Below are 19629 nucleotides of genomic sequence, written 5' to 3' on the forward strand. Positions count from 1 at the left end.
TTCTAATATCTTCATTTTGTCTTATTAACAAAAATGTTATAGTTTGAATATTAAAACAGTTTCATATAGTTTTTAGAATATTTTGATTGTAAAATTTCCAATAAAGTAATTTAAAATATTTATCTGAAAATCTTGTCATAAAATTAGTTAAATTTATATATGACTGAAGCAGATTATTTTCATTTACATCAAACCAAGTGTCACTTAGAAATAAATTATATGATAATGAATATAAATTAAATGAAAGTTTTCTCTCAATAAAAAATGGATTAATCATATTAATGATAATACAGTAATTGTTTTCCGAGTTAAATGATTTCAATTACCTTTAGTTATTCTGGAGATAATTAAACACTTGTTTCATATAAGTTCCTTTAAAAGTTTTCTTATTTGGCATCTTTATTTATAATAATAAATGTATTTTTTAATTTAATCTTAGCATTTGAAAAACATACAAAAATATATTCAGAAATTTTATTGATAGCAAGTTCATAGTAAAAATATTATAAAACAAAACAATATTCACATATAAAAAATAATTGGCAATAATAACAAGTATTGGTATGTTGACAGAATTATTATGCCTTTTAAATATATTATAAAGAATATCTTTTTATTAATGATCATATGTTTGAATAACATTTGAAATCATTTAAATTTGATAGTTATATAAATTATTAATTATTATTAAATTTTTATTAAAGAAATATGTGTTTAATTAAGTAGATACAAGATTATGCTGCCTTGCATATTCCCAAATTAAAATAGCTCCACTGACATGGACATTAAGAGATCTTATAATTCCTTGCTGTGGAATTTCCACACATACATCCAATAAATGAATCAGGTCAACTGGAATTCCTTCTTTTTCATTTCTATAAAAAGTGATATATTTATAATTATTATACATGGTTATTTCTAAAAATTCAAAATGAAAAATAATTATATCAATAAAATAGTAATTATACAAAAAAATTATAACAACCAGTGGTGTGAGGTGACATTTTATGATAAGGAAGCTGTGCCAACCCTGAATAGAATCATTGGAAGTGTGAAATCCGCAAATTTAATGCAGTTGTCGGGCAAAAACAATGTAAACAACTCCGATAGAAAAAAACGCTCCTGGTGAGAATTAGATCGGAGGTCACTGTTTGTGAAAACAATTAGATGGGAAAGTTGACACACAGGTGTCAAGAATGCACCGTTATTGTCAGCATTTAATGATCATGTGACTCCTTTCCCACAACAATCGAATAGAAGCTCAAGCCCCCAGAAGCTCAGCGCGATTCGTCATGGGAAGTTATAATTGGTAATAGTGCCATCTCAACTCCCGGACCTCCATACAGCAGACCTGATCCAGTTAAAGGGGAGAAGACACCAGTTGAAAGATACCAAGGACTCCTACCTCTTCCATACAGACGATGTTTGCCACATCAACTCTCCGTTACGCCGAGAGGTATTTAGGGGATATTTAGAATGTAAAATTGCTCTCTCTCAACCTAGAGTTAGGCAAGCGACATCGTTTTGTGTAAATAGTATAGCATAACCACATTTAACCTTAGCATTATTATCACCTCCTGTAATCTAGATTTAGCTAACCAATAAATGCATGTTTATTTTGTTAAACCTGTCTATCATTGTTCTAAGGACGGCTTGTTCACCTCCTCGCCACTTGATAAGAACCCATCCAGAACGACAACATGAGCGGTCCTTGCAGACTGTTGCCGAGTAAGTGGTCAGAAGGGATTTACCCTTGGCCCACTGTTTCTCACAGAAGCATTATATGATATTTTGGTGTGTAGCATCCATGAGCTATATCATGTAAGATTGGTGATCTGTAAAGGACATGCATGAATAATCGTATAATCTGGCTGCTTTACATCATTCGATTATTTTCGCCATGGAAGCTATCCCGTATTTGACAAAACTGTGCTTCCATTGGAAATATGCATATAGGAATTTATATTCAAATATACAATAGCAATCTTATCATTGTTTTTCACATGTATAGGTATTTGTAATAAGATACATAATGTGGTTATAATAAAATATTAATTTTAATTAATTCAAAGTACATTAAAATATGAAAATAATCGCACAATAGGTATTTACATATTAGAAAATACAAGAGAAGCAGAGCTTCCACAGCTTCCATGGACGGCATACCACTGATGACAACCCACCTTCAAGTGATTTCCAAGCAGCATGGGAAATCATTTGTCATGTTTACCCTCACATTCCACATGTAAGTATCAAAATGTTTAGCATATGAAATAAGTGACTTATATAAAAAAAACTGTCTTAGACAGTTTTTTGACACTAAAAATAAATTCCATGCAAACTTTGCCAGATATTTGCTTCAAATTGCAGTCATTTCAAACCAAGTCTGATATAAATAATAAACATCTTAAAGCCTGATGAGTATATAATGAAGCATCCAACGATCATCTGAAAGATTGGGCTAGAATTTATTTAATTAAATGATTATATTAATCATTATTATGATTAATATAATCATTTAATTAAACAAATTCTAGCCCGATCTTTCAGGCAATCATTGGATGTTTCACAAGTCTAAATATTTATTTTGTTTTATGTATGTAGATAGAATATCAATTTGTTATAAATTTTATGCCATTCTTTGATCTCAAAATTAGTTCTTATTTAAGCTGAATGAGATATAATTATATGACATTACATTTCAACATCAAAGCTCTACTTTTCTGGTGATAGAATGTAGCAAACATACCTTAGTCTTGTAGTCCTAAAATCTTATGTATATGCTATTATATTACATAATATATTTTTCTGTTCATCCTTAATAATAAGAACTTAAAATAAACAATCAGCATACCTTTGAAAAGTCATGTTTAGAAAAAAAATTATATAAATGTTTTCAGAACTCCTTAGGTTCTGTTTGAAAAAAAAAAACTGCTTTAAAAGACAGCACCCCCAAATAATTTATAATGAGTATGTCTAGCAGTCATGGCTGTTGGTGCAAATTTTTCTGCTCTTGCGATTTGACTTATTATCTTTTTGGAAAATGACTGAATTTTCATCACACAAAAGGAAAACTTTTTACCTTTATCCTAAGATGGATCACAACATAACATAAAGAAACAAATTGGAAGTGAAGAAAATGTTACAGGTAAGTCAATGAAAGAACTGATTCTGTCTTATATGTGCCAAAAAAGAGATTAACGTTCAGGAAGGAATTAAACTTTTGAAACTACAAGCTTCTTCAAATAATAAACTACACTTTTAGAACACATCGTGGATTTGAAATATAATATCAACTCTGTTTTTTACGAACATTGCCCAACTCATAACTACAAAATAGATAAGAATGATGTTATAATAGTACACAAGGAAAAAATTGGCACAAAAGAAAATTTAAGGAAAGCTACGAAATTACTACAGACAAAAATAATAACAACAAGAATCTAAGCATAGAAATTCATAAAAACTGGCTATAACTATTAAAATAGAATGTTTATACAATCGTAGATGGGGCTGTGTGTGGCACTGGGAGTGAGATGTTTCACATTGCGAGGTATGCAAGGGAGGCTGTCAAGTCGGAAGGGAAGGAGGGGAAGTGGGAAGACGCCTGACAGATGTCCACAAGATACAACCTATGTAACAGACTGAAGAGGGGCAAAAGCCCAAAACATGTATCTATATGGATTAAAAGTTGTTGATGAAATTATTTGCCAAGTCGTGACATTGAACCAAGCAAAACTTTTAGAACAATTAGACAGAATGCAGACCTGGATTGAAAACATAGTCTAGATTCAAGATCTACCAAACCAGTATCTATGTCCTTGAAACTGATAAAGAGAGAGATTATGTCAGAACTGACAAGTCAAATACAGAAATAAACGTAATATGTAGTAATTTATATGAAAAGTTTATGAAACTGGAAGACAAAGAAAGAAGAAATAACCTTGTAATTTTGGGTTTAGAGGACGACGATAAAATGGACAATTGTCTATACAAAGTTCAAAAATTATTTATCGATAACTTGCTTGCAGGTTACAGATGTGAATATCAAATGTGCTTATTGAATTGGAAAATTTAAACCTAACGCAAAAAGATTGGTTATTTGTGAATTGTTTTTGAAGATAAATAAAAAATTTATAAAAATATTAGTAACTTGAAATGAAAGGCTCAAACATATTTATTAATGATGATTGCTCACCAAATACTAGAGCTATCAGAAACAGATTAAGAAATGCACTCAAAAGGAGCTATTAATGTGAAATTGCAAAATAATAAATTAATTGTGGACAATAAGGTATTTGCCTGTAATTATAAAGGTGAAATTTTTCAAATGGATAATGAATGACCTTTTTTATGAATATAACTTTTAGTGAGAAACAAGATGATGAAATTAAGAATGATTATAACCAACAATGTTTTATACTTGGACAATGAAGATAATGCAAAACTTCTTTTTTACAATATAGCAGGTCTAAATAATATTTCTTTCCTAACTTCTGAAATTTAATATATAAGATGGATATATTCTGTTTAGTGAAAACATGGCATATTTCACCGGTAATTGAATCAATGTTTTCTTATAAATATAAAATTTACCATCAAGTAGCACACCATCTTGAAGGTCCTGGAAGACCCAGTGGTGAAATTATATTCCAATCATGATTTGTTTTGATTTTATAATTAGTCACTGAAAAGTTTATCAATGTAATAGTGTCCAAATAATAGTTATATTACTTATAGGAATATAAGACACTATTAGTTACCAACTAATAGTGTCTTATATTCTGCCTGATAGTTATTTTGATGACAATTTTAAAAAATTTTACTGCTTATAGGAAATTACCTGTTACTTGAAACTAACTTGATTTTGTGCGCTGATTTTAACACTCATTGGACACCCTGATTATTTGTCATGTTTTACTGGGGCCTGGCAAAGTGCTCTAAGAGCTTCGAAAGATCCAATTGTTAATGATAGAGGAACAATTTTATACAATTTTTGTGAGGATAACAATCTTGTTTGTTTAAATGGTCTATTACCAGGTGACATAAAAGGAAATTTTACTTATCATGCAATAAAAGGAGGAAATGTCATTGATTTTGTAATAGGATCACAAGGAATATATTTTTGTGTTGTAAATGATTTAACTGTTTTAACAGAAATAGGCTCTGATCATTCATTAGTTCTACTAACAATGATCCCATTAGCATCATCTGGTCTATTCAATAAACAATTTTTAGGTAAATGTGCAAGATGGAGGGATGAACTTAAATCCTCATTTTCTGTTAGATTAGATAATGTCTTATTAGATGAGTATGGAGGAACAGTCATACTTGAAAATCTAGTAGAATGTATAACTAAAGCAGCAATATCTCTGGATTTAATTGATTTACTTGATGCAGAGTTAACATAAACTCATATAACAAATAAATGATATGAAATGAGTGCTACACCACAAGAAAAAATTTTAGTCTTTTCAGATAACTAACACAAAAGTCAAATACAAATGAATATTATGTTTTATATAAAAACTGTCTAAAAGACTACAAACGTTTATGTTTAAAGACAAAACAATTGTATTTTTTTTAACTTAAATAGAAGGTTGGTGACATGTAACCACTCTAAAACATTTTGGCAAACAATTAACTGCTACAGACATAAAAGATTATTGAACTATAGTTCAAGAATCCCTTTGGAAAGATGGTTAAATTTTTACACTACTAAATTCTCCAAAAGTCATTATGTATATCCATCAACAATTGTTCTTCATTAATATATACAAAAAGTGTTTTCAATAAGGGAAGAATGTTTCTCAGATTTTGCATTGGAAAAAAATAAAAAAAGCAATTAATTGCTTTAAATCTGGCACCTCACCTGGATATGATCTTATTCAAACAGATCACCTAAAATGTTTTTCAGAGAAATTCTTACTTACAGTATTGGAACTCATAACTTAGTATAACATTTGGCACCAATTTCGATTTAATATTTATCTGTATAGTCATAATAACAGTAATAGTTTTATTTGTCAAAATATTTATATTCACTTATTAAAATTATTAAATTAATTTATAAATATTTAAACTTAAATTTAATATATTACCCTAATAATAGCAAAGACTTTTTAGGAAATTTAAAATTTTCAAGGCTTTGGCTGTTATCAGTTTGTTCAACTCCAATCAGAGTATATTCTTCTTGTCTCATTTCTAGTAAATACTCTTTCAAATTATGAGGTTTAACCTGAAAAATAGTAATAAAAATATAAAATGTTTTCTAACAAAATAAATAAAGAAAGAAAAAAAAAACACAATAAAAAATTATAATGTTTTACTTCTTTAATTGAAACCCATTTATTTGCAGTCACACAAAGGTTTTGAAATTGCTTATCTTCTATATACTTCAAACTCCCAAGAATGTATTCACTAACTGCAAAGACTTCACAAGTTCGGCAAAGTCCTAATTAACAAAACAATAAACCTCTTATAAAGTATTGTGAATTATTGTTAATAATTATTTCAGTAATTAACAACTAGATGAGATTACAAACATATTTTATATAATAAAGCTTCAAAAACAAAAATAAATTGAGATTCTATTCTTAAATGATCATTTACATCTGATAATATTATCTTTTACATCATTATAGATAAGCATTTATACTGGTACTAATTTTGAAAACAAATAAAATACAGGTATCCTTCAACTATAAGGGTTATATTCCTTACTCTCCTTTAAAAACTTAAGAATTGAACCTTAATCTTTCACTTTTTCAAATCCTTTATACAGTCGACCCCCCTATAATTACGGTCCCTATAATTACGATTCCTATAAAACTACGAAAAAATATACGTTTTTTGGAAATGTTGAGTCGGATTAGTGTAGAATCAATTAATTTTATGGAAGAAAACCTTTCAATCAGCCGTAGTCCGTAAACTTGACACGTGTCGGGCTGTGATTTAAACGACTTGTAAGAAATCGGATTCCTAATAAATTGGAACGTATCTATATCTTATAGGGGGGTTGACTGTAGTGCACAATCTTCATTTAAAGTTCAAAAGATGTCTTGTGACTGGATCAATATTTATAAACACCATCAATATGGTCAAACGCCATTATTTTTATTTACTATTACTAATTTCCAGCATTTAATTACAATATTACAGGTACATGCACATGAAGTGCCCACCACAATAAGTACATTCAGTAATTCTTTATATTTGAAATGTCAGATGCCAGAGAAACATGGTTTGCTAAATTAAGAATCAGATTCAGTGGTACTAGGAGTGAGTTAACCTAATAACTGTTTGCCATCCATGAAAATACAAATCCACATATATCAATCCTGCATAAAATAAAATACTACAGTACAATAATTTTTTAATTGTTCAAAAAAAATTGTAATTTTTCTTTTTATTTAAAATGCAGTATAATTTCTTGATAACCAAAATATTAAATAATGGAAATTGTTAACTGAAAAAAATTAATTTGTTTAGAGATCTGAATTAAATAATATTTTTCATAAGATTTTCATTAACTCAATTCTTGATAGAAATCAAGTTATTTCAAAACCACCATGTTTAGGAAGAATCAAAGTTGAAAGGGATTTCTATACATTTATAGAATTATTAAAAGTCAATGTGTGCACACACTAAACTATAAGGTTACAAAATATTACAGTTAAATACATCATCATTAGTGTGCGGGATTCTAAATGAAATATATCTATTGTAGAGAGTTGATAGGATTATGATCAACTTTCATAAATGGCAAAATTTTGCTAATTATAAAATTATTCATCAATTCTATAGTCAACAAATTCCATTCCTCAACAAGGGTAGAATTTACTTCATGAAAGATTCGTGGAGGAAACAGATGAGTTGTAATGTATTTTTCTAAAGGCTGGTTTATATGATATGACTACTACTGACATTTTGTCATACCAAAAATACCTGGACAAGATTTGTTACAAGTTTCTATAATGCATTAGAATACAACTTGCAAGTTGTTCTAAGCATGTGCAAGAGCATTTATTTTTCTTAATTGGTGAGAACATGATCTAACACACAATTTCTACTTGTCATTGATTGATTGGTTTGATGATGTGACACCAAGCAAAAAAAATTAATCTGCCAGATTTTTTTGCGATACCAAAGCAACTTGTCAAATCAAAATTTCCAAGTTGTAAGTTTGTTCAAAATAGGCACATTGTATATTGTGGTTTCAAGCAACATGTCAGCTGTAGTCAAATCATGTAAACCATCTTAAGACCTCTCAGACATCCTCTGTTTGGTTCAGATCCAGAGATATGATTATCAAAACCATCCTCTTTCTCAAGGAAATCATTGCTAAGTTGATTTATTTTGATGAACAGAATCTATCAACATTACAACCACTGAAAATAAAAATTTAACTCTAGGTTTGAAATAAAACTGTACTTTGCCAATGTTCCCCAGTCTCTTCACATTTGCTAAAATATACAAGCCAGGGAGGCAGTTATGTCCAGTTATGGACAAATGCAGGTTGCCAATATTCCTCTTCAAAACAACATTGCACAAGTTCATTAGTGAAAATATTCAACCTTACCAATTCAGTGTATCAGACCCAGTAACACTAGATGAACATTTGCATATATCATTAATGGACAAGAAGCACAACATTGTCACAATGTTGATTTACATTGTTGGATTTCAAGATACTGTACTTGTCCAGAAAGTTACAACCCTGTTTTGCCATTTGAGAAATTTTCTTTTAAAAAGTTAATTCAAGCACATCAAAGAGTTTGCACTCTTTGATGTGCAAACTCTTTGATGTGCTTGAATTAACTTTTTAAAATAAAAATTTAATAAATTTGAAACTTTTTGAATTTCTCATAAAAATTAAGAAGAAAAAAAAAATACAAATTAAGATAAATTACGGTTAATAATATAATACAAAGAATTTACTAAAGTAACATGCTTCTTATTGTTATATGCAAACCATTATATAAATAACTTTCTTCATACATTAATCTGACATGCAGACAGAATCTGAGAGCATGCAACAAGAAATAATCATTTATATTTTCTCTCTATACCTTAATCCTGTTTTTTTTTATTTTTTTTTTTATCTATGGGGTATAGGCCATTTAAAATATTTGTAAGCATATCTTCAATAGATTAATTGCAATAATTTAATGAGGAATATTTTTAGACATAAAAGTAAAAGAAAAATAAGGAAATTTTATCAATTATATATTATCCATCATATTTTATTAAGGCAAAATGGATATTGTACATTTATTCAAGAAATTTCTTAATTTTTGTATTATTTTACTTATTAACACCAAACAGCTACTTTTATTGTTAATAGAGAGGTTGCGGCTGACATTTTCAACGCGACGTGTACGTCAGACATTCAGCGCTGCTTTCCTAAAGGCCTAGAAGTTTGGCAATGGTGTTTGGGACATCGAGTATGATTCCACTAACTATCCAAACACCATTGCCAAACTTCTATGCTTATAGGAAAGCAGCGCTGAATGTCCGACGTACACGTTTTTGCGTTGAAAACATCGGCCGCGACCTCTCTAATATATCATTGTTAAATACACATTAACATAAGAACATTTCATTTTAAATGGGAATATCAAATCTTTAGAAATTGACAGCTGGATGACTTAGCTGTTAATGTTCCAGCCTATTGCTCTGGGAACCCTGGAATGAATCAGAATGGACTGAAAAACCCCAGGAATTTTTTGGAGGTAGTCTGTCCCAGACATATCAAGCCCAATCTCTCAGCAGCTGGTTGCCCCATTGTAGTGTAAGGAACCAAGTCCGAGCGTTATTTTTATTTAATTTTTATTTTGGGCTTATGTTTTGTTAGAACAAAGGTTTCCTCACCAATCACCTTAGAAACTTAAAAATAGAAGATAAACCAACTCACTGACGAGAGAAAAGTGCCGTAGAAAAAACTTGTGCGCACTTGTGCTCCCAAGCGGAAAAATTAAGTCCGCACCAAGAAAAGGAGGGAGACCCCACAAGCACGACTTAAGAAACTTGCTAAACCTTAAGAACAAACATCCCGAAAATTGTTAAAAAGAATAATGTAAAAGGTTAGCGAGTATTGTCGGAAAATAGGCTGCCAGATAAACAAGAAAAGTTTATTGTTAGCAATAAGTATGTAAATGAGGGGAGTGATCTCATTCAGAATTGTGACGTCACCTCACAGTATAAAGACTGTAACTCAAGTAAGCTTCTGTTAGCAACAAGCTTGGTGAGCTTCGTAGCAGCAAACAAGAGAGATGTCCGATAGGAAAAAATAGTTCCAAGACGATTTTGAAGTTATTCGATTTGTGTTATTTGTATTCTCGAAGATTAGAGAAAGTCTTGAGAGTTGAGGAAAAAGGTTTCTAGTATATTGAGGTGACGATTAAGATCTTTAATTCATAAGAATTATTGTACATAAGTTAAGTCTTTGAACTTTTGTCAAATTCCAAAGGGGAATAGAATTAAGTTAGAAAATAGATTGAATTGAGTTTTGTCGGGTTGATACTTATTGATTTTCGTTGAATAAATTATTGTTTGATTGTTACTAAATCTTGTATATAGTTATTACTAGAATTTGATTGTTTTTTGACCTAACTTTGTCATTATTTAATTCTGTGCACTCTTAAAGTCCAGGCCTGGCACATTAACGCGAATCCGCGTAAAGTACCCATTAGGTAACGGCTATTTCTGGCACCTTAATAAAAAAAAAAAAAGCCATCTGAGTGCTCACAGATAGAAAAAGTAAAAAAAAATTATTTAAGAATATAAAGATTAGTTGTAATATAGTATAACCATTATGATTATTTATAGGATATATATAAGGTTACTATAACAGTTGAAGACAAAATACAGGCAGATTAGCATTAAAAGTATTCATAGAGCAAGGCAAAATAAAAGGAATTTATTCATATTTTTCAATCTAGTAAATGTAGGCATATAATATAAAGTTTCAATTTACTCTTTCCTTTGGGGCACAGAATGCAATTTTTAATATAAGAAAACTATTTTACCACTTAGACACCAAGTACTGTTGAATTAAAAAAACCATTATGAATGTGCACATGTTCTCTAAGCAATAGAACTGTTAAATTTGCTTATACAATGTTGCCATGTAGTCAACAAATGCAATAATAATCATAAAAAATTTAGCACCTTTTTGTCAGATTTACATCTAAGTGGTTATGATTTAACTATTAACTGCAATGAAAAGTACAGACATTTTGTTTATTTTTTCTAAGTATGGTATAGACATGGACAGAGCTTTTAAAGTATGGACTGTCTGTACTAAATACACATGTATGGTAACTCTAATTTATGATTATTTACAATATTATTTATAACATAACCATTGTTAGAAATATCAAGATTAACTGAAATATAATATAACCATTATGGATGTTATTATATTTAATTGAAATATAGTTAATTCAATTAATTAGTTTGATTTTTTAAAATTAATTTTGTATAGTATAAATTAATCATAAATTTAAAATCACTTCTATTTATTTAAACAAAATACCATTTTATAATTTCAAAATTTCTGTACTATGGCAAAATCACTACTTCCTTGTTATATTCTGATACATGAAACAAGAAATTCAGTATTGTAAATATCTCTTATAAAAACATTAGCAATCACAATGATAAACATTATTCAAACTACATGCAAAAAGCAAGAAAATACAGTCGACCCCCCTATAATTACGGTCCCTATAATTACGATTCCTGTAAAGCTACGAAAAAATTGCTACCGGTATCCGTAAAAAATAGTAAAAGTTCCCTATAAACACCTCAAACGTCATCGGGCAGCCGAACTACTTTCCCGCCGTCCGTAGCGCCACGCTACGGAGAGATTTCTATCGTCTGGACAGTATTATATAAATTATATATAAATTAGGTACTGTACATATAATTATATATTAATTATATATAAATTAGGTACTGTATATATAATTATATATTAACTTATTGTAACTTTGTTATAATTAAATATATAATTTCCGCCGTCTAGCGTGGCGCCACGCTACGGAGATTTTTACGCTAACTATCGTCTGTCAGTATGTAAATTAGGTACCGTAAGTCTAATACAGTACTGTAATTTTATACATTTCTTGTGAAAGAAACATTTCTTATTCAACGGCGATTAAAATTATTTATATTAATGATGTCTCCGAAGTTCTACGAAGTTTTCACAGAAAAATAAGTTGTTAGAAATCGGCCGCTCTTTGCTGAGCTGTTCCGCGACGAAAACAATGTTGAGCAATGGCAATGTCGAATGGTGACACTCGGTAAGTAATCCTACAATTTTTTGTTTATAGCGTAGTTTATACGGATTATTCCCAAAAAATATATACGTATTTTGGAAATGTTGAGTCGGATTAGTCTAGAATCGATTAATTTTATGGAAGAAAATCTTTCAAACAGCCGTAGTCCGTAAACTTGACACGTGTCGGGTTGTTATTGGAAGGATTCGTAAGAAATCGGATTCCTAGAGAATGGAACGTATCTCTATCTTATAGGGGGGTCGACCGTAAAAAATATCACATTACCATTCTTTATGAAATGTAAAAGTGTACAATAAATTATATTTTTTAATAGCTCTTATCACTTTTTTAAGTCAAAATGTTTGCCATCTTTATATTAGTCACTCCAAACTTAAAATTTTTAAACAGAAAAAAAAATTACCTCCTAAATTTGGTGTTTTATCAATAAGAGAAGCAACAATAATTAATCCATCATTATTCCATTGCTTCCTTGTTTGTATTTCTTGAATTGTCTCAGAATCTGGTATAATCTGTTTCCATGGTGTTATTTTCTTCTGAAAATTAGTTACATTATTAATCTCATCTGATTCTGCTTGATTTTCATTGGCTAGACAATCTAAAAGAAATAATTAACTGAACTTCATGATAATTATATTTTAAATTATCATAAATATTTTAAAATGTATCAGTTGTATAATTACTGCAATAAATTTTAGAAAATTATTACCTGATGTTCTTAGAACCCATTCACTAATTTTAAAATCTTTTAAATCAGAATTTGCATTGTAACAATTTATTGCTTTTAGCTCATCATTAGGAGTAAATTTTTCCAGACGATGATCAAAATGATGCGGTGGGATCCATTCTTCATCACTCAAACTTGATAAACGAGGTAGATCATAAAATATAGTCTAAAAAGTTTTAAATAGTTTACATTAGTTTATTTTTACATTAATTATTAAATTATAGAATAAATCATTTAAATAATTAAATGTCTCAGATAATTTCTCTAAAATTAATATAAAACTTTCTAAGTAGATGTGAGTTGTCATCTATGTTTTATTCCTTAAAATCTTAAGTTGTAAAATAGGTTTTAAATAAATTTGGTATTTTGCTAAAGTCTGTTTTTGGAAGTGAAGACATAAGAATTGTAACTATTAATACATTGGTTCACCCTCTTTTTGATACAGCAGTGTTAAGAATGGTATAAAATTATTTGAATTTTTCTAAATTAGTAATTATATAGTATAAATATATTAAAGAATACAAAAAAATTTTGTCTTCACAGTAACCGTTGACAAACCAAAAAAAAACACAAATCTTCAAATTACATTCTTCAATATATTATTTACTATGTAAATTACCATTGGCCATTTTTGATACTAATTATATGCTTTCAAATTTGTCTTTTGAGGTCGAGAGATCTTTTATGCAATTTAAATTAAACGAATATTTTATTTGATTTCAAAGAACTTTTAGTAATTTTAAAAATATTTGTTCTAATTGTAGTATGGAATTAACTGAATTTTATATATTCTATTTTTGTATATTGGGAAGTGATTTTAGATGATCATATAAGTTAATTATGATAGAAAAACTTCAGAGTTTGAATTTTATGTAATTTTTTCATAAAGCAGATTTAAATTGTTACATCAACTTTATGAAAAAATTTACATACATAAAATTTTACACTGTATACAGTAATTATTTTTCTAAATATATGAAGTTGCTAGTATAAAAACATATGGGAATAAATTTTATTTCCCAATTTTCTGCTCTTTATGTGTTTTAATTTTGGTAATGTTTATATGATCTGTGATATGTATAGTGGGAAGTGATTTCCCCATAACACTGTTGATAATTCCATTTTATATGAATTCCATGTTGTACGAGTCACTTAGATTTTACAAATACGTGTGCTGGGCTGTGAACAGCTCATGTATTTGTAAAATCTAAGTGACTCGTACAATATGGAATTCATATAAAACAGAATTATCAACAGTGTTATAGGAGAGTTGACTGTATATTACTAATTCTGTGCAAGGATTAATGTAATGCTAATTTACTATTCCTTTATGTAACATATAAACCCTTTGTAATAGATATCTGTCCTATTATAATAAAAATGAATGATTGATTGATTGCTTGACATAATAAATTTGATTCTTAAAATGATTTCTGAAATTTCTGAATATTAATGACAATTTTTTTTATTTTAGCAAATAAAAAAAACAAATGATTTTTTTAGCAAAAAAAACAAATGAAAATTATTTTAGCAAATAAAAAAAACAATGATGATAAAATCAAATGCAAAAACCTTCAAAATAATTTATTTGACAATAATATAATAATCAATTAGATGTTATAAATATAAAAATTAAAACATATGAATTTTACCTCCATTGTATAATGCTCTATTGGATTAAATACTTGAAAATAAAAATCAGTTAGTAATTTTTGGGAATTTTTACTGACATTTCTGTAAAAATAATAATTAATTGATTACAATTACGTATCATTAATCAATAATTGACCAAATTATTTACATTTATATATTAAATACATGAATCATACCCATTGTCAATCATTCTTATTCCATCAAAAACTGGTTTATAATTTTTTAAAATATTTTCAAATTTATTAGCTTGACAAACTTTCATAAACTTTTGTACAGCTAATTGAGCATAAATCCTAGTATTGAAGTTTTGTCCCATAGTCCATGGGATTATTTCTCGAATCCAAGTTTGTATAAATTCTTGTAAATTTTGTTCAGAAGTAACACTGATGAGATGAATAAGAATTGAAATGAAAGATACTATACTTCCAATACGTTTTTCTATAGCCTATTAATTAAAACAATTTATTAAATAAATATAAAATTATATATCTAAAAAAATTTAATTAGGTTGTTTTAAAACATATCTCTAAACATACATTCTATTCAGTGACATAGCGTAGTGGAGGCGGCACTTTTTAGGGGCGGCAAAATTACTTTTTAGGGGGTGGCAAAACTTCACAATAAATAATATCTTGTAAAAATTTGAACCATTTCATTTCATATTTTCATTGCACCTACGATTCAGACCGATTGAAATGAGCACGAAATAGTGTTACCATCCAGACAGTCCGGGAATCAAATCACCATCCGGATGAACTATTAATTTTATTCAGAGATATCATGCGCAACCTTTCGACCTTTTTTTGTACGATTCATTCATGTTCATGTACACCTCCAATATCCAATAGAGCTAAGTCATCTACGTTACTTACATTACTCCTACCCAAGTCTCCCTAGTCGCTAGCTGTAACTGATTTAGAACCGGCATGCACTGCACATTATTCTTTGCATTGCAAAATGACATTGCGCATGCGTCAGGAACTTCTGTCCGAACAAACCTCACCTACTGTCCAAGTCAGCAGTTTTAAAAAGGTGGCAACACTAGCATGGAATTTTTATTACTTATTCTGTGATGAAACTGAATTTTAGTCTTTTAAATTGAGATACCTAAATAAGGAGACTGCAAAAGTTTCCTTTGCCCTGGGCAGCTGACACCCATGCTATGCCACTGATTCTATTGATAATCATTCTTTTAAAATTAATTTTTAATAATTTAGTATTTTATTTTATTTGATATTAGTAACAAATAGTACACAATGTTTTATAAGACAATTAGATAATAATTTAGCAGGTTTCCTTTTTTATAGTTTTCCCTATGAAAATAAAACAAGAATCAGAATAAAGTGTGGCAAATTAGTCAGCAGTAAGTTAACACACTACCATTTAAAAGTATTCTTAAACATACAATAACTTGGAAATCTTTTTAAATTCTCACTAATGGCATTCCAAATGCCTTTCTATAAGGCAAACAATGTTTATCTATAGTTAAATAACAATTAGGAATTAATAAATTATAAGTATACTCATGAATACTCATTCAAGAGTTCAGAAAATCAACTATTTTCTGGAATTCTGAAATAGAGATTCCAGAAGTTTTCAATTCTAGAGAAAATTTATATGAAATATATATTCCTTTCTAGAATTTACAATTTAAATACTAACAAAAATTATTTTGAAAAAGTTTTCTGTTGTAGTATATTTTAATGTTATTTCAGTTGGTAGTAAGCAGCTAAGCAAGCAAGCCAATGACAGTTTGTTGCATATGATGTGAACTATATTGTTGTATTGCTTACTTAGTTGCTTGCTACATAGAGGTGCCCTACATTTCTGCTTTCAGAATTATCATCATAACAGTGAAGATGAAGAATTTTCATATACATTAAACTATGACAGTGGGAATTTATAGGTCTACAATTTTTTCAAATTGCAGCACAATCAGAGGACAATTCATTTGTATGTTCACTAATCATAGTAATAGACTTATTTATACAAAGATGATATTTTAACTAATTAATTAATTATGGTATTTTATTTATACAGATTGAAGGACACACACAGATGGTCACTTACATTCAAAAGAATATCATTTTGAAAAATATTACAATCATCATGTAGAACAGATTTTTTTATTATTAATATTTATTTATTAAATATTAATAATAAAAATATCTGTTGTTATTAATTCATTTTAATTTTATTGTAAAACAAAAATTAGAATGACAATTTTAAAATAAATAGCTCTGCAGGTTTTTTTTTCACTTTTTGTGCACTAATGGTGTCAATAAGATATTATATTATTATAAAAAGTGTTTATTATCCATTACTCAGGCTGACTCATGTCTACTCTCACTGCTTGGACTATAGTATTTGCTGTTGTAAGTTCAGATGATTCCAAAGTTAAGGACCAATTTATTTTTAAATTTCATTAAATTTAATGAACCTGAATGTAAATACATGTTTATTTTATTATATAACAATATATTTACAAAAAAATAATTCAAATATTTTGAATATATCTTAAAATTTGAAAAACATATTTTTAATACATCTTAAAATTTATTAAATACCAATAATATTAAAAAATTAATTAAAAAAAATTTTTCTGATCTCAATTCTTTTTATATTTTATATGCTAAAAATATTTATTTCTTTACCAAAATATTTTTTCAATTATAATCTTACCTTATGAAAATATACAGTAAATTCTTTTTCCAGTGTTGGATAATGATAAATAATTCTGACAACTGTCCATTCCAAAAAGTATCTTACAGAAGGTTGATGATTTTCATTTACCAATAAGGAATAAATTTCTTTCAATAACTGTTTGCAATTTTCCTAATAAAACATTTAAAACTTATTTTTATAACAGTATTAATTTTTCTTAATCATTAAAATGTTTGTATAAATATATTCATGTATTAAAATTTAGCAATTTCTAAAAATATATGTTAGTTAACTCATAATTTCAGTCTACATTATTTAAGTTTATCCATTAATAATTAATATTTTGAGTAACTCTTAGTTAATTGAATGAAATAAGTTACTGAAAAGACAAAATTCTTGATGATTAGCAAATAAATTTTTTTTGTTTGTATCTATACACAAGATAAATTATGAATGGCTCATATATACAAATTTTTCTTATAAATATATATGTATATATATGAAAGTTTATAACTTTTATATATATGACTTTTTTAATCATGTAATCCAAAACAATTACGATGTGCAGATAAAGAAAACAAACAAAAGCAAACGTTTTGGAACTCCTTCCAAGTTGTAACAATTCCCTGATGATTCTTCGTAACAGCTTTTTTTTTTTGTTTTTTAGAGAAAGTTATTGCATTTCTTGCTAATTAAACTGCTGTGATATGTATAAATATCAGTTTAATTAGCAAGAAATGCAATACCTTTCTGAGTCAAAGAAAAAATTCATTTGAAAATTTAGGGCAAGCTTGTAAGCATATAGAATGAATTAAAAAATAAAAAATATAGTGTATATTAAAATGTCCAAATTTTATTAATAAAAATAATAATCCATTAAGAAATATCAACATAAGACAAAAAAGAATATATATTTGTCTAAGAGAATTTTTACTTTCCTGACTATTATATATAACAGAGGAAAAGTATGGCAATAGGTCAAAAAATGACCACCCAAGATTTTTACATTTCTGAACTTAGGACACCTTGAAATGTTGAGAAATGCAAAAAAAATTCAGGGTAATTTCTGTATGTATGGATGTTAGTGTGTGGGGGGACACAATTTTGTTTACACCCTTTGAAGCTTAACTACTCTTGTGCTTTTAGTCAAAAATTTCTGAAATTTTGCGGGGAAGTTTGTGTATTAGGAGGATTGATGCTATTAAATTTTGTTGGTTAAGGGTTGGTGGGGTAGAAGATAAAGGTGGTCATGTGTCATGTGTCATATCTCAAATACGGTCAGACTTAATGATGGTTTTACTTGTTATTAGCATTTAAAATTTTTTATAAAACTCATCCCTACCCTCAAAATTAAGCTTTTTGCCATTTTATAATAGTTAAAAATATAAAATGTTTTTAAAATAAAATATAACAACATATGGCACCACCAAAATTTTAAATGTTGCGGGGAAAGTTGAGTAACTCATTGCAGGTTTACTTTATTTAGTTTGTTTATCCATTAACAGATATTGTTTACTGTTCTTAACCTTACTTTTCATTTTTCTTAATTTTAGACTTGTTTGTTGGTTTTCTGAAACAATGCGACTATGTAAAACAAAGTACAAGCTCAAAAAATAACCAAATGTTTTGAATTGGGTAAAAATGGAGTGTCCTAGTGTTGTGAAGTTGATAACACTATGTTCGTAACAACCTACTGAGTAAGCTGCTTTTTTTCAGATTATTTTTGATATCTTGTTTTATTCCCATGTTATTGTTTTTTCAATGAAAGATGTTTCAGTGTTCATTGCAATTTTTGCAATGTGCAATTTACAGGAGCAACGATGCAACTTGAAGTTTTGCATGAAAAACTTTTATGGAAACATTTCAACTTTTGAATCAAGCTTATGGAAACAATGCTCTAGGTCGTACACAGTGTTAAGAATGGATTACCCAATTCAAAAGTGGTCGTCAATTAGTTGAAGACAATCCTCAACCAGGAAAGCCTTCCACCTCAACTGATGACATTCATGTTCAGAAAATCAGAGTTGTGCACTTTGAATTTTTGCCTCAAGGTCAAACAGTCAACTGTCAGCATTATGCAGGTGTTCTGAAACAATCGCATAAAAAAATTTGCAAATAAAGACCAGAATTGTGGCAATACAACTCATGGTTTTTTCACCATGACAACACACCTGCTCACTTAGCCTTGTCAATTCACCAGTTTTGTGCCAAAAATCAAATGGCTGTCCTCTCCAGTCTCCCTATTCACCAGACCTGGCTCCTTTCAATTTTTCTTGTTTCCAA

General features: G+C 28.5%; 1 protein-coding gene across 4 annotated transcripts in view; it reads right to left on the minus strand.

Annotated features, from left to right (window-relative positions):
• Positions 1 to 484: 484 nt before the first annotated feature.
• LOC111625152 (probable methyltransferase TARBP1) overlaps positions 485 to 19629 on the minus strand; it is a 33769-nt gene continuing 14624 nt past the window's right edge. For all 4 annotated transcript variants that reach the window (XM_023368201.1, XM_023368199.1, XM_023368198.1 and 1 more), the window contains 8 exons: positions 17365 to 17517; positions 14859 to 15127; positions 14682 to 14763; positions 13012 to 13195; positions 12706 to 12900; positions 6330 to 6454; positions 6102 to 6238; positions 485 to 875 (listed from right to left, as the gene is read on the minus strand). In XM_023368201.1, coding sequence (XP_023223969.1) covers positions 719 to 875; positions 6102 to 6238; positions 6330 to 6454; positions 12706 to 12900; positions 13012 to 13195; positions 14682 to 14763; positions 14859 to 15127; positions 17365 to 17517 — 1302 coding nt within the window. In that variant the 3' untranslated portion in view covers positions 485 to 718. The remainder of the gene's footprint in view (positions 876 to 6101; positions 6239 to 6329; positions 6455 to 12705; positions 12901 to 13011; positions 13196 to 14681; positions 14764 to 14858; positions 15128 to 17364; positions 17518 to 19629) is intronic.

Source organism: Centruroides sculpturatus, unplaced genomic scaffold, assembly GCF_000671375.1.
Source record: "Centruroides sculpturatus isolate CEXI.00-Female unplaced genomic scaffold, Cexi_2.0 scaffold439, whole genome shotgun sequence".
Taxonomy (NCBI): domain Eukaryota; kingdom Metazoa; phylum Arthropoda; class Arachnida; order Scorpiones; family Buthidae; genus Centruroides; species Centruroides sculpturatus.